Source organism: Phocoena sinus, chromosome 8 (genome assembly GCF_008692025.1).
Source record: "Phocoena sinus isolate mPhoSin1 chromosome 8, mPhoSin1.pri, whole genome shotgun sequence".
Lineage (NCBI taxonomy): Eukaryota > Metazoa > Chordata > Mammalia > Artiodactyla > Phocoenidae > Phocoena > Phocoena sinus.
In genome coordinates, this window is record NC_045770.1 from 101,149,360 (window position 1) to 101,164,916 (window position 15,557).

The 15,557-nt window shown below is 47.6% G+C and overlaps 1 protein-coding gene across 1 annotated transcript in view; it reads right to left on the bottom strand.

Annotated features, from left to right (window-relative positions):
* Positions 1-6,680: 6,680 nt before the first annotated feature.
* The window catches only part of AHNAK (AHNAK nucleoprotein), an 85,102-nt gene continuing 76,225 nt past the window's right edge, over positions 6,681-15,557 (bottom strand). Inside the window, exon 6 of the mRNA XM_032640208.1 lies at positions 6,681-6,992. Coding sequence (XP_032496099.1) covers positions 6,985-6,992 — 8 coding nt within the window. The 3' untranslated portion in view covers positions 6,681-6,984. The remainder of the gene's footprint in view (positions 6,993-15,557) is intronic.

A 15,557-nucleotide genomic window follows, 5' to 3' on the forward strand; every position in this document is an offset into this window, starting at 1 on the left:
CAAGGGAGCTGCAGAGGTAGGCGATCCAAAGAATGTGAGCTGTCAGCACACAGAAATGTACATTTAGTTTTAAAAGAGCAGAAGGCAAGATGAACTGATCACAGCCACAGAAAGAGCACGTATCTGTGTGACGCATGTTGCCAGAAAGCAAGAGGAGATTAGAGAAATGAAGGTATGTCACTGGGTTCTTTTTTTTTTTTTTTTTTTTTTTTTGTGGTACACAGGCCTCTCACTGTTGTGGCCTCTCCCATTGCGGGGCACAGGCTCCGGACGCACAGGCTCAGCGGCCATGGCTCACGGGCCCAGCCGCTCCGCGGCATGTGGGATCTTCCCGGACCGGGACACGAACCCGTGTCCCCTGCATCGGCAGGCAGACTCTCAACCACTGCGCCACCAGGGAAGCCCACTGGGTTCTTTTTTGTCTTTTTTTTTTTTTTTTCCTGGCCTACGTTATAGCACGACTCTGCAAACTATGGCTGGCAGGCCACACTCAAGCCATGGCTTATTTTTGAACAGACCTCAAGCTAAGAGTGATTTGTATATTTGAAGAAGGAGGAGGACGAGAAAAAGCGTGTCCAGCCCTGGATCATATAAATATATAATTATATAATCAGCCTTTTTCACTATGAATCTGCCAAACTCTAAAACACAAGGAGGCCAATGTATGAATATAAGCTTCCTGCGTTTGAGAAGTATTACGCACAAACTGTGTAAAGAAAAAAATGTAAAATGCATCTCAGTAAAGCCAAAAAGAAAAAGATTAAAAACAAGAAATGTATTTTTAGCACTATATTACTTTTAGCATTTTTTATTTTTTATTTTTTTATTTTTTTTATTTTTTTTTTTGTGGTAAGCCGGCCTCTCACTGTTGTGGCCTCTCCCATTGCGGAGCACAGGCTCCGGACGCGCAGGCTCAGCGGCCATGGCTCACGGGCCCAGCCGCTCCGCAGCACGTGGGATCCTCCCGGACCGGGACACGAACCCGCGTTCCCTGCATCAGCAGGCGGACTCTCAACCACTGCGCCACCAGGGAAACCTCCTACTTTTAGCATTTTTTAGCATTCATACCTCTGAGGAGCCCAGGGGAAAGACCACATTTTTTCTTGATCACGTTGTCAATGAAACCGTGAATCTGGGTGAAATTGATCTTTGAAAAGTATATTACTCCCGCAGTCTGCCACCAAAGGGACATTTACTCCTTTTTTAAAAAAAAATATTTATTTATTTATTTTTATTTGTTTATTTTTGGCTGCACTGGGTCTCCGTTGCTGTACCCAGGCTTTCTCTAGTTGCGGCGAGCAGGGGCTACTCTTCGTTGCAGTGCGTGGGCTTCTCATTGCGGTGTCGGGCTCTAGGCACGCGGGCTTCAGTAGTTGGGGCACGCAGGCTCAGTAGTTGTGGCTCGCGGGCTCTAGAGTGCAGACTCAGTAGTTGTGGCACACGGGCTTAGTTGCTCCACGGCATGTGGGATCTTCCGGGACCAGGGCTCGAACCCGTGTCCCCTGCATTGGCACGCAGATTCTTAACCACTGTGCCACCAGGGAAGCCCGGAACGTTTACTCTTGAAGAAAGCTAAAGATATATGTATGCATATAGCTGATTCACTTTGTTGTACAGCAGAAACTAACACAACATTGTAAAGCAATTATACTCCAATAAAGATGTTAAAAAAAAAAAAAAGCTAAAGAGGAGTGGTCATTACCAAACATTGCCACCACGTTGCAAAATCCAAACACTTGCCCTTGCTATGTCAATGCCTAAATTGATGGATCAGTAGGAAAGCTGCAGTTTTACATCCTCAACATGTGAGTGGATTGATGTTAGCCAGGCAGAAAAATCTATAAATGATTCACAAGGCAGGAAGAGGAAGTGAAACCAGCCCTTACCAACTTTATGTAGATGATGTGGATAAAATGATGTCTAGTTTATGGCTAATGCCAGCGTGCTGTTTGCGAATGCCAGGGGATTTGTGGGTAGTAATTCACCGTAGGGTGACTGCTGTTCAGAATGGCTTCAGACAAATGATAAAGAAAACCTTGATTGATGAGGAAGCGGCCACACAAACAATGCCTTCTGCAACGTGTAATTAGGGAACGTTCCTCCCAGGCACTTACGGATCGCACCAGCGGGCACGTGGAAACAATGTGAGCATGAATCATTAGGAGTTAGCCACCCAACGGATCTCTGTGAGCAAACTAAAATTATAAAGCTATAGTGCATGCAAAGATAAATAAATCTGAAAATAGATTCAGCTTAGCATGGACGGTCGCATCAGAATGGATAAACCAGGCGTTTGGAACTCAGATTCGTCCCCCATCAAGTGAATGGATTCCTAGCCTATGACAGTAGCCTAGATAACTCCTAAAATATCTAAAGTTATGTGCCTGCAACACCCAAGCATCCTGTGTGACTGCGAGACATGTAGCTACAGAGAGTCCTTTAAAATTCCCTCTTATGGCCCTGGTGACACATGTAGATAGTCCTTCAGCTCTGGGACAGGATGGAGATGCTGGTCAGGGACTCCCTGGGAGAAAGAAGATGAGGGCCAGGCCTCAGGGCACTGGGGCCAGAGGAAGGATCTCTTGACCTCTGACCCTATGTGTCCATTGGTCTCTGAGTCCGTCTCTTCTCAGTTTACCTTGAATGTGTCCCCTTCTCCCTACTCTGATTCCAGTAGCAGGTCTTTACCATCTGTGGCCTGGAGTATTGCAAATAGCCTCTAACCTAGTTTCCTATGGCTCCTGTAACAAATCACCACAAACTTAGTGGCTTTTTTAAAAAATTCACCTTTATTATCTTACAGATCTGGAGGTCAGAAATTCAAAATGATTTCACTGAACTAAAAATCAAAGTGTTGGGGCTTCCCTGGTGGCGCAGTGGTTGAGAGTCCGCCTGCCGATGCAGGGGACACGGGTTCGTGCCCCGGTCCCGGAAGATCCCACATGCTGCTGAGCCTGCGCGTCCGGAGCCTGTGCTCCGCAGCGGGAGAGGCCACAACAGTGAGAAGCCCACGTACCGCAAAAAAAAAAAAAAAAAAAAATCAAAGTGTTGGCAGCCTGTGTTCCTCCTGGAGGCTCTAAGGGAGAGTCTGTTTCCTTGTTTTTTCAGTTTCTAGAGGCCCCCTTCATTCGTTGGCTCGTGGCCCCTTCTCTCACCTTCAAAGTCAGCAGTGCAGCCTCCTCTTCTGCCTCTGGCCTCCTCTTCTGCCTCTGGCCTCCTCTTCTGCCTCCTTCTCCCATGCGGAAGGACCCTTGTGACTGCACTGGGCCCACCCCAGTAATCCAAGATGATCTCTTCATCTCAGCATCAGCTGATTAGCAAGCTTAATTCCACCTGCAACCTTCATTTCCCTTTGCTAACAGGCTCCTACAGGATAAATTCCAGACTCTTCGCCTGGCTCAGGAGGCCCTCCTGAGAGCCTGGTCCTCCCGGGTGCTCTGGACTCAAATCCTGCTGCTTCCCCCACCTACGCTGGGGGTACAGCAGTAGACAAGGTTTAGAAATAAGATTGCCCTCCAGGAAATGCAAATCAAAACTACAATGAGGTATCACCTCACACCAGTCAGAATGGCCATCATCAAAAACTCTACAAACAATAAATGTTGGAGAGGGTGTGGAGAAAAGGGAACCCTCTTGCACTGTTGGTGGGAATATAAATTGATACAGCCACTATGGAGAACAGTATGGAGGTTCCTTAAAAAACTAAAAATAGAACTACCATATGACCCAGCAATCCCACTACTGGGCATATACCCTGAGAAAACCATAATTCAAAAAGAGTCATGTAGGGCTTCCCTGGTGGCGCAGTGGTTGAGAGTCCGCCTGCTGATGCAGGGGACACGGGTTCGTGCCCCGGTCCAGGAAGATCCCACGTGCCGCAGAGCGGCTGGGCCCGTGAGCCATGGCCGCTGAGCCTGTGCGTCTGGAGCCTGTGCTCCGCAACGGGAGAGGCCACAACAGTGAGAGGCCGCGTACCACAAAAAAAGAAAAAAAAAAGAGTCACGTACCACAGTGTTCATTGCAGCTCTATTTACAATAGCCAGGACATGGAAGCAACCTAAGTGTCCATCAACAGATGAATGGATAAAGAAGATGTGGCACATATATACAATGGAATATTACTCAGCCATAAAAAGAAATGAAATTGAGTTATTTGTAGTGAGGTGGATAAACCTAGAGTCTGTCATACAGATTGAAGTAAGTCAGAAAGAGAAAAACCAATACCATATGCTAACACATATATATGGAATCTAAAAAAAAAAAAGGTTCTGAAGAACCTAGGGGCAGGACAGGAATAAAGAAGCAGACGTCAAGAATGGACTTGAGGACACAGGGAGGGTGAAGGGTAAGCTGGAACGAAGTGAGAGAGTGGCGTGGACATATATACACTACCAAATGTAAAACAGATAGCTAGTGGGAAGCAGCCGCATAGCACAGGGAGATCAGCTCAGTGCTTTGTGACCGCCTAGAGGGGTCGGGTAGGGCGGGTGGGAGGGAGATGCAAGAGGGAGGAGATATGGGGATATATGTATATGTATAGCTGATTCACTTTGTTATAAAGCAGAAACTAACACACCATTGTAAAGCAATTATACTCCAATAAAGACGTTAAAAAAAAAACATTGCCCTTCAGGTTAGTCTGGTAAATTCACAGATGGTAGATGGGGTGAGCTATCCATGGGGATGAACCAAGAAGTTGTCTCTAACTAGGAGAAAAGAATGCAGCCACACCCTACACTCCAGCAAGGTGATGAGGGAGTCATCTGGGGGGCAGGACCAGAATCTGGGTGTCGTGTAGGACATGGAAATCTAACCTGATATCCTGTGCCAAAGAGGAGGGGATGGATAGCAGTGCGAGGGAGGCACAGAGGTCCTGAGCAGGGAGAAAAAGCAATGGAAGAACGCTTACTGGTTCTAAGTCTGTGCTCACTTCCCGACCTTCCTGACGCCCATCCACAGGGGAGGATACGCCGTCTGGTCCACTAGCCTCTGATTGCTTAATCCACCAACGTGCTTCTCATTGAAGCTCTTGGTGTGGATGCTCAGTTAGGGTGCAGCCGCCTTCGGGACATGAAGCCCTTCTCATCGTGTCCCTCAGGCAGGTCCTGATGCCACAGAATCACAAGGCAGACCCGGGCAGTGCTATCTAGGGACAACCAGGACTCACTTCTCATCTGTCTCCCGCCAGCCCAGAGAAGGGAGAGCAAAGGGTCAATCTCCTGATGCCACCAGCCCAGAACAGACCATCTTCCTGGCGGGCAGACCTCCTTCCTCGGGTGACACTTCCCTGCATTACCATGAGGCACACACATTAATATTTAAACAGGCAACAAACCCATGCTGTTCCCACCTCCACAGACTATAATGTCTCCCCTTCCCAAAGTCACTTGAAGACCCAAGCTCCATCCTCCGTGCCCTATGCAATGTTTGGGACATAGCTATACCAAAAAAAAAAATTCATTATTTAACTAAAATTCAAATTTAGGGATTTCCCTGTGGTCCAGCAGTTAAGACTCTGATCTCCCAAGCAGGGGGCCTGGGTTCGATCCCTGGTCAGGGAACTAGATTCCACATCCTGCAACTAAAGATACCGCATGCCACAACTAAGACCCAGTGCAGTCAAATAAATATATATTTTTTAAAAAACTAAAAAAAAATTCAAATTTAACCTGACATCTTGTATTATCATCTGCTAAATCTGGCAACCTTAAGATTCCTTCAAGACTCAGCTCCTAGGCTCTTCCTCTAGTGGCTAAGTTAAGACCCATCTGGAAACTAAGACAGTAGATTAAGTACATTACGGAACTGGAGAGCCTTTTTATTCCATCTCTCTACTTCCCGGTGGGACCACATCAATAACCAAGTGGTCCCAGGGAGATAACCCTGACTCCCAAAGATCTGCCATCACTCTCTGGCCAACCCATTGGAGGAAGGCAAGCACTTCATAGGCAGGAAGTTCTAACCAAAGTCAACGCTTTCCCGAAAGTTAGAAGCTCATTGTTTCCCATTGCTCCCTTCTTCGTTCTTGTTTCTCATAGAGATGAGATCAGCTTAGGAAACTGGAGTCTTTGAAACCACAAATCCATCTGAAATGTATTCGTTTCACGATCAATAAATTTCAAGACCTGATTATTTTGCAATTATATTGATGCCGAAAATGCTAAATATTAACCAGATAACCAAAAATTTATCTTTCGATATCTTACACCATAGACAAGAATTTCAGACTGTACCCCAGTGACCGGAAACTTTGAAAAATCCTTTGCCTGGGAATTCCCTCTCTGTCCCGTGGTTAGACTGCAGGGGGTACGGGTTCCGTCCCTGGTTGGGGAAACTTAAGATCCCGCCTCCCACGCGGCGCGGCCAAAAAAAAACAAAAGAAAAGAAAAATCCTTTGCCTAAAGAAGTGTATTGACTGACATGTTGAAAATAGCGGTTTTACTTCTGTGACTAAGGAAGAGAAAGGAGGGAGAGAGGAAGGGGAGAAAGAAAGGAGAGGAAGGAGAGAAGAAGTTGGTGTTCTCTCTGGCACCTCATCATCTGGGGGCAGAAGTCAAACACTGACTCTGAAAAATAGTGTCAGAAAGTCTCTGCCCGTAGCCAACGCTCCCAGTAATTTTAACAACGCCAGGGAAGGGAGTAGTGAAAACCACCAAGACTGACCCAGCACAGATGCTTGATAGATGTTTACTGAGTGAATAAGTGAAGGACCACCACCCGAGCCCCATCGTTGCCAAAGCCCACTCTGGTTACAAACCCGATTCCCTTAGAAGTGAAGAAACGCACCAAAAAGAACTGGTGCAGCAGCCCTTCGTCCAGAGCTGGCCGGGACTCTAAAAGCCACCTCGTGGAAGGTATTCCTTTAACTGCAGGTGTTTGTTTCCTTTGGCACAGTGATATGTAATTTCCCATTTTTAGAACAATGCTCCCAAGAACAGTCACAAAAACGACCTTCAGAGGGGGCGGATTTCTTCCTGGCCATGGCTACAGCTCTGTAAAACAACAATAACAAAGGGGTTTTTATTCAAAACACTGTTTGCATCTCTCCATAAAATCGGGAGGCCTTTTGTTAACTTTTCACAGGCTGAACACAAAAGGTCCCCCCACCCCTTGGAAGAGCACCTCAACAAACTCTTACTTTGGGGAGGGGCCTATACGGAAACGATCCCGCTGTGGGATCTGTTTGGGTCTTGACACGCCTCCCTCTGTGGGTTCCCGTGTGGCAAGGGTGGAAAGGAAGCTCGTAGAAAGCCAGTGTCTGTCCTTCGGGTGCCCTGTGCAAGTCTGAGGCCAGAAGAGGACAGTGTGTTCTTGAGAATGTACCAATAGCAGGCCGAAGGACGTGCGGAGCCAGGGCGGGATGAGATGCACGCCCTCTGGTCTTAGCCATTAAGGAATCCCTTTCATCATCTCCAAACTGACTTTCTCCCTGCTTCGTAAACTCATAGAGTGGCTCCCAGATTTGAGGATTCCTTCACCCCCTTCCCCATCTACCTGCACCTTCCTTCCATCCCACCACCTCCACCCTGAGGTGCACCCAACTCATCTCCACCTGGACCCGCACGTTTCTCTCCTCACTGGCCTCCTGACCAAGTCGATTTCCCTCCCACGTGGGTGTGCACGTCCGGGCTTCCTCGTACACCTCCCTCCTCAGAAATGTTCCACGGGGGTTTCCCTGGTGGCGCAGTGGTTGAGAGTCCGCCTGCCGATGCAGGGGACACGGGTTCGTGCCCCAGTCCAGGAGGATCCCACATGCCGCGGAGCGTCTGGGCCCGTGAGCCATGGCCGCTGAGCCTGCGCGTCCGGAGCCTGTGCTCCGCAACGGGAGAGGCCACAACAGTGAGAGGCCCGCGTACCGCAAAAAAAAAAAAAAAAAAAAAAAAGAAGAAGGTAGAGGGATTTGAGTTCCTGGAATATCAGGATACACGATGACGTTCTCTTTAAAATATGGTATCTAAGGCTTCTGTGTTTGGGAGGAGTAGCAGGCGAAACAGAGAGCTTTGATGGTGAACGAAGAATCACTCTGAGATCCCAAGCCGAGTGGCAAGAGCTTGGATTGTGGAGCTCGAGTCCTGGCCCCGGTACCTACTAGCTGTGAGTCTCAGACAAGCTAGTGAACCTCTCTAAGCCTCAGTTTCCTCACGTGTAAAATGAGAATAATACCTGGCCGACAGGTGAGTTTCGGTGGATGAAGTGAAAGAATCTGTATAAAGCACCTGGCACATATAAGGATACCCACCACCCCAGTCCAGATATAGACTATTTCTGCAGCCCAGAAAGTTCCCCCTTGCACCATCTCAATCCATATGCCCACCAGCTACGACCATGATTTGACCCATATCTTTGCTTTGTCTCTTCTTGAATTTCATACGAATGGACTCAGGTAATGTGTATTCTGTCACGGTTGTGTGTGTAGCACTCCATCGTATGAATATACCACAGTCTATGTCCCATCTTCTGTTGATGGGATTTGGAGACAACTCCTTTGAACATTCTTTTTTTTTTTTTTATCTTTTGTCCACACCACGTGGCATGTAGGATCTTAGTTCCCCGACTAGGGATCGAACCTGTACCCCCTGCAGCAGAAGCACGGAGTCCTAACCACTGGACCGCCAGGGAATTTCTCCTTTGAACACTCTGTACATATCCTTTTGTCAGCTCAGGCACTGGGTTTGTGTACCTGTGAGTGGAATTACTGGGTTCTAGACTGGGAAAGGTTTAGCTTTACTAGAATCTGCCAAACAATGTTCCTAAGCGGCTGTGCCGTTCCTACACCCCGCACAGCAATGCGTGAGGGTTCCAGTGGCCCCTTATCTTCAGCGACGCCTGGTGCTTGCTCTCATTTTTGCCATTCTGGTGGCTGTGTAGTGGTAGCTTCCTGTGGTTTTAATTTGCATTTTCCTGATGAGTAATGATGTTGAGCACATTTTCATAGTTTCTTTGACCATCTGGAGATGCTCTTTTGTGAGTGTCTGTAAGGTTTTTGCCCAGTTTTTATTGGGTCATTCGCCTTTTTCTTACTGATTTATAGTGGCTCTTCATTTACTCTGGAAATGAATACTTTGCCTGTTATATGTATTGCAGACATCTTCTTCTGAGACTGAGACTCGCCTTTTCATGTTTTTAATGGTGCCCTTTAAAATTTATTCTTTACTGAAGTATAGTTGATTTACAATGCTGTGTTAGTTTCAGGTGTACAGCAAAGTGATTCAGACACACACACATACACACACACACACACACACATAGACACACATATATTCTCTTTCAGACTCTTTTCCAGTATACGTTATTACAAGATATTGAATAGAGTTCCCTGTGCTATATAGTAGAGCTTTATTGTTTATCTATTTTATACATAGTAGCGTTTATCTGTCAATCCCAAACTCCTAATTTATCCCTCCCCTCCCTTTCCCCTTTGGTAACCACAAGTTTGTTCTCCATGTCTGTGAGTCTATTTCCATTTTGTAAATAAGTTCATTTGTATCATTTTTTTAGATTCCACATATGAGCGATATCATATGATGTTTACCTTTCTTTGTCTGACTGACTTCATTTAGTACGATAATCTCTAGGTCCATCCATGTATGTGCATATGGCATTATTTCATTCTTTTTTAATGGCTGAGTAACATTCCGTTGTAAATATATGCATATATACCCGCATCTTCTTTACCCATTCCTCTGTTGATGGACATCTAGGTGCTTCCATGTCTTGGTTGTTGTGAATAGTGCTGCAATGAACATTGGGGTGCACGTATCTTTTTGAATTAGTGTTTTCGTCTTTTCCTGTTTTCAATGGTACCTTATTATGAAGAGAGCCTTCTAATTTTGATACAGTCCAATGTCGCCATTTTTCTTCTACGGTTAGAAGTGCTTTTGGTGTTCTCTTTTAGAAATGTTTACCTACCCCCGCGGTCATGAGTACACTCTATGCTAATTTCTTTTCATCGTGTGTTCGTGGTGTCTTCCTCTCGAGCTGGAGAGAACTGAGTGGTTGTTAATTCAATGAGGAGCAAAGGTCTCACAGAAAAAATGAAGCATGACCGACTCACATGATAATGTTCACACAGCAATGACTGCCTAAGTCTTTGGACCATCCAGCCTGTTACCTTAAAGCCACTTGGTGGCATTAACAGGCACCATTGCTGACTGGCTACACTGCTGAAATTCCATAGGAGGAGCTGCAGAGGAGCGGTATCTTCCAGAGTGACCAAGGAAGGGGGATGGCAATCCCCCCAGCGCTGGTTTATACTCTCAGGCCAGCAGCTCGCTTTCACAACCCACACCGTGATCACCTTACAAACACATCCTTCTCCACCCTAGCGATGTTTTCTCTCCCCATTTATACACCTTTTCCCCATGCGTTTCCTCTGCTCCCTGAATTTTCCCTTTCATTATCATTTGTCTAATCACTTATCATCTCGGGCGCATTTGTTATACATTTGCCTTTAAATCATTTCTTTCCTTCTGGCTCTCCTTCCCTAAAGCAGGGTTTCTCAGCCTCAGTACTACTGACATTTTGGACCGGATACTTCTGTGTCGTGGGGGCCGGTGCCTACACTGTAGGATGCACGGCTCTCCCTGTTTCTCTCTTTTCCTTCCTACCTTTCTTCTCAGTGTCAATCAAGAGGCCCGCGGGAAAAGTGAGGGGGTGGCTGAGAGGTGAATCATAGCTTTCTCAAGCTCAAAGGGGCCTCAGATACAATCTAGCGCAACCTCCACTTTTACAGATGAGGAAACGGATTCGAGAGGGGGAGGGAGAGGATGCATCCGAGACGAATATGTGGTGGGCTGGGGGAGGGGAGGACGAGTGCCAGGCCAAACAGGAAAGTAAAATTCCAGGGCCTGAAGCAGTATTTCCAGTCCCACCGGGGAACCTGGGATCGCTTCCCACAGCTCGTTTCTTTCTCCAAGCTGCGAGTCCCATTCCAGAAACAACACGGGGCTACTCAGATGGAGGTGCAGACCCAGATCCACCATGAGTGCCTGTCCCTGGGAGCCATGCCAGAGCCTCCAGTGGACACAGATGACCACCAGTTCCAACGGGGATGTTTCGTGCTGACTAATGCCATGGCTGCATCCTAACTTAATCCTATAATCGTGAGCTAAATGGCAGTCAGGCCACCCGGCCACACCTGTCCCAGTGGAGAAGTTACAGAGCAAGAGACCATGAGAGGGGGAGGGAACCCCAAGACCATGTCAGTCCTGGCCCTGTCTCCAGGAAGACAGGCGATGGGATGCCCAGGGCAGCCGAGAGCCCTCAGCCAGCATCTCCCAAGTCATGGTGGGCGTTAACACTTGTCGAGCCCTTACTATGCACCGGACGCTCTTCTAAATACCTTGTAAATACATGAACTCAGTCCATCCTCCCCCGGAGACACTGTCATTCTCCCATGTTGGAGATGCGGGTATGGGACCTGGGGAAACCCTGGCCAAGTAGCAGGTTGCTCTCCTGGAGCATCTTTACGGGGTCACAAGTCAACACAAATCGCCCTGCTCCTTACTTGTAGCTAATGTCAACCTCACCCCCCTCAGACACACGTGGACCCCTGGTGTGTAAAAGCCTGGTGTGTAAAAACCAAGATATATATACACACAGTGGAATACTACTCAGCCATAAAGAAAAGAATGAAATAATGCCATCTGAAGCAAAATGGATGGACCTAGAGATTATCAGACTAAGTGAAGTAAGTCAGACAGAGAAGGACAAATATATGACATCTCTTACATGTGGAATCTAAAATATGATACAAATGAACTTATTTACAAGACAGAAACAGACTCACAGACATGGAGAACAAACCTATGGTTACCAAAGGGGGGGAGGGTGGAGAGGGATAAGTTAAGAGTATGGGATTAACAAGTACAAAACAGATATAAAATAGATACACAGCAAGGTCCTACTGTACAGCACAGAAAACTGTATTCAATATCCTGTAATAAACCATAATGGAAAAGAATCTGAAAAAGTATATATATATATATATATATATATATATATATAACTGAATCACTTTGCTGTACACCAGAAACTAACAGAATACTGTAAATCAACTATATTTCAATTTAAAAATTGTTAAATAAAAATAAATTTCAAAAAGAAAGCCTACACCAGGAACTTACGCAAAGCTCTGGGTGGCGGTCAAAATTTTAGTGGTACATGATGAATATTTTTACTTTAACAGTTATGAACTTGTTTCAGTGCTTACTAGAAAAATTCTGGGTTTCATTTATGGTAATTATATAAAGATTTCTTTTTCTAATTAAATGTAAGGTTTTTTTTTTTTAAGTACAGTTTTTAAAATAAACCTACTTAAAGACAGTTATTAAACAAATAGTATACGATGGCATGTGGATGTGGCAGAAATTGTGATGATGGCACTGGAGTGACTTAAGCTTGGGTAACTCTGCCCTGGTCTTGTCACATCTTGAAGACAGCTGACCCCTGCCCTAGCCCCTGCAGGGCTGTGCCTCCCCCTCCCTCCTCTTACGCCCTCCGGCTGTCTCTGCCCCTTTCCACATGTGGGTCAGTCACTTGTGGATTCTCTCTGCTTTCTGGTGATGAAAGAGTAATCCAACAAGGCCGCTAAATGAACTAAAATCCACAAATAAGAGGCCAAATGTGATGACAGAGAGGAATGAGGAAACCCCACCCCATTCTTTGGACACAGTCCTGGGCCTTCTGCCCCCAGCTGGCCTTACGAGGCACCAGCTGGGGAAACGCCAGCCCCGGGGTCCTCCGCTGAGGATCCCTCCCAGGCGCTGGTCTGTGGGCTGGACGATGTGCTCGAGGACCCTGCACTCTCCACCTCCTGCAGGGGACACAGTGGCAGGGAGCAACCTCGTGGCTCCAAAATCAAGAGCCCACAGGGAGTCCCATGTGTTCGACGGCCCCCTCTGCTCACTCAGCCTCTGACGGTACTGCCTTCCTGGTGGTACAGGAAGGACTGCTCTTCCTTGTCAAATAGAGAAAGTTTTAAAAGAATACTCGCAAATGAGATTGGGAGGACTCACTCAAAGCCCCAGGGATATGATGATAAATAATAGGCTGGGATTCCAACCAGCCACCAAAACCCGGTGTCCCCAGAGATTCTCAGAAGACGGGAATCAAATGCTACCTGCCTGTGAGTGCCCGGCTGGCTGTTGCCTCCTTCTGGGCGCTGCCTCCCCCAGAGCTTGGCGGGTACCTGGCCAAGGAAGCCTAAGCCTCTGGGGCCATTGTTCTCCCTCAGAAGAGGATCTCAAAAGCAGAAGGAAATCAGAAACAGCCACACAATGAATACCAGATTCTCCTTTCTCTCTGCCTCGGCTGCCAAGAGATTAAGCAGGGCTGGCTGACAGCGCACCCCACCCAGCAGCTGTTCACCCTCCAGGACGTCCTCGCTAAGGGAAAGGCTGTTCCCCCAGGCCTCACTGTTCTCTACTGATGTCCACAGTGTCCAATTTTCCTTCTCCAGATAGATGCTGGTTCCTCGAGGGCATAGACGCATCTGGGGTTTCCTTCCCACAAGGCACAACAGGGACAAGTTACAGGCGCTCTGTGTTTGTTGATTGAGTAGCTGATTGCCTCTGGGCACCCTCCTAAACACTTCACAGGTATAAACTCATTGACTCTCCACAGCCATCCCGTGCCGGAGAAACTATCGTTAGTCCCACTTTAGAGATGACGAAGTGGGGTCCAGGCGACCCAGCCAATGCGCAGGACTGATCCAATCATGGCGGCTTTAATGGGATCAAATGATTCTGTTCCTCACTTCTTACCAGCATCAGCCTCCCCCAGCGACTCCGTGAACGTGCGTGGAGCCCAAAGTCCTACCCCACGGGCTGGGTAAAGAGGGTGACCACACGGCAGACATGTCCCCTTCGGAACCCACACCCCGAGGCAGCATGTGATGGGGATGGACAGGAAGGAGATTCTGAAGAGGAGACACACAGAACTAGTGTCAGTCTTACCAACTCAGCATCTGAACATTCCTGCTAAGAACCTTTTCTTAAAAATGCATTTTTTTTCTGTTGGGGCTATTAGTCGCTTCAACATAATATTGTGTGCTATGCCTCCTACGTAAGCAGACACGAGCTTCCAAGGTTGTGGAATATGGAGCTCATGCATCTAGTCAAACTGCTGTCTGCTTTTTGCTGCAGCCATAGCTACGATCTGAGTAAACAGAGGAGCGGGTTTGGCTCCCAGTTCTACGAGCTGGGCGCTGCGCCATCATCCCGTGAAACAAAAGGGGAAAGATTTCGGAAGTGACAGGCCAGGGCTAATGGGGAAGAAAAGTGCCATCCTATTCCAGGGGCTACTGAGCAGGGTCAAAACTCCCCATAGAGGGATGGTGACGGGGCAAGAAGGCATTCCCTTAATCCCTGTGAGAAGCCAGCACATTTTATAACTGTGGGCAGCGGAGGGAGGAGACAAGCACTGTAACCCACCACCCTGCAGATAAGCTCAGGCTTGGAAGATGCCAGCAAACCCCAGCTTGTAAGTGGGGGACCTTGACCTGGCTCCCAAGTCCTCTCTGTGCAGCCCAGGACTCTCCCTCTCCACCCTGCTGCCCGTCGGCTACAGGATCTGGCGGCTCCATGCTGTGTGTGAAGTGACCTCCACCCTCTGGGTTGCATCATGCAATAGCCATGCCCCTGACCATGTCCTGGGTGGCTGCGTCCATCTGAACAAGAAAACTCAAGGATAGGCTTTGTCCTTGGACCTTCCGGTGTACGACCACAGGAATGTGGTCTGTCTCTTTAGAGTCTATTATATCAGATGTTAAAATGATGGGTTGATGGAAAGATCAATATCATGAATTCAATCTCTAAGTGAGCCCATTGTCACATCAAGGAAAATAAGGAATCTCTGTCTCTCCTGGGAGTCTTCACCGTCCTCCCCACTTCCCTCCTCCTTCCCCCCAGTCTCAGAAGGCATCTGAGTCTCTTCAGAAAAGCCTCCCCACTTGTTCCAGTAACAGCCACCACCTCTTGTGCACTGATCCCATTCCCATGCTTCTTTCAGAGCACAGGAATCAACTATCCCATCTTGCCTCAAAATCCCTACCCTCTCTCTCCTGCTGGCTTCTTTTGCTCCGCCTATAAAAATCTTCAAGTCTGTCCCGGATGAAAAGTCAGACCTCCTGTGTCTGCCTCCTGTGCCCAGAGACCGTCCCATCTCTCCTCTTAGCTTTAACTCCAAACTTCCTGGTAGCCCACTTTCATCTCCTCAACTTCTCCCAGGGATTCCTAAGCCCCTGCCGGGTGCAGCCCAGCCCGGCTACTGGATGGGAACTGCCTCTCAAGGGCCACAAATACTCTACAAGCATCGAATCCAGCGGCCACTTCTCGACACCCATCCCCTTTGACCTCTCTGTAGCAGTGAACCCAACGGAAAAGACTCTTCCTTGTGAGATGTACTTGGGGCCAGTACTGCTTGTTGCTGACTCAAAGCCATTTCCCTTCTCCTTAGCTGGCAGAATCCCAACTTAGTTCAAGGACAGGAAAGAGATTCTTTTATTTCAGCAAGATGGGCACAGCTTCTGGTCCAAGGGCAGCATGGGTCCTTTCTGA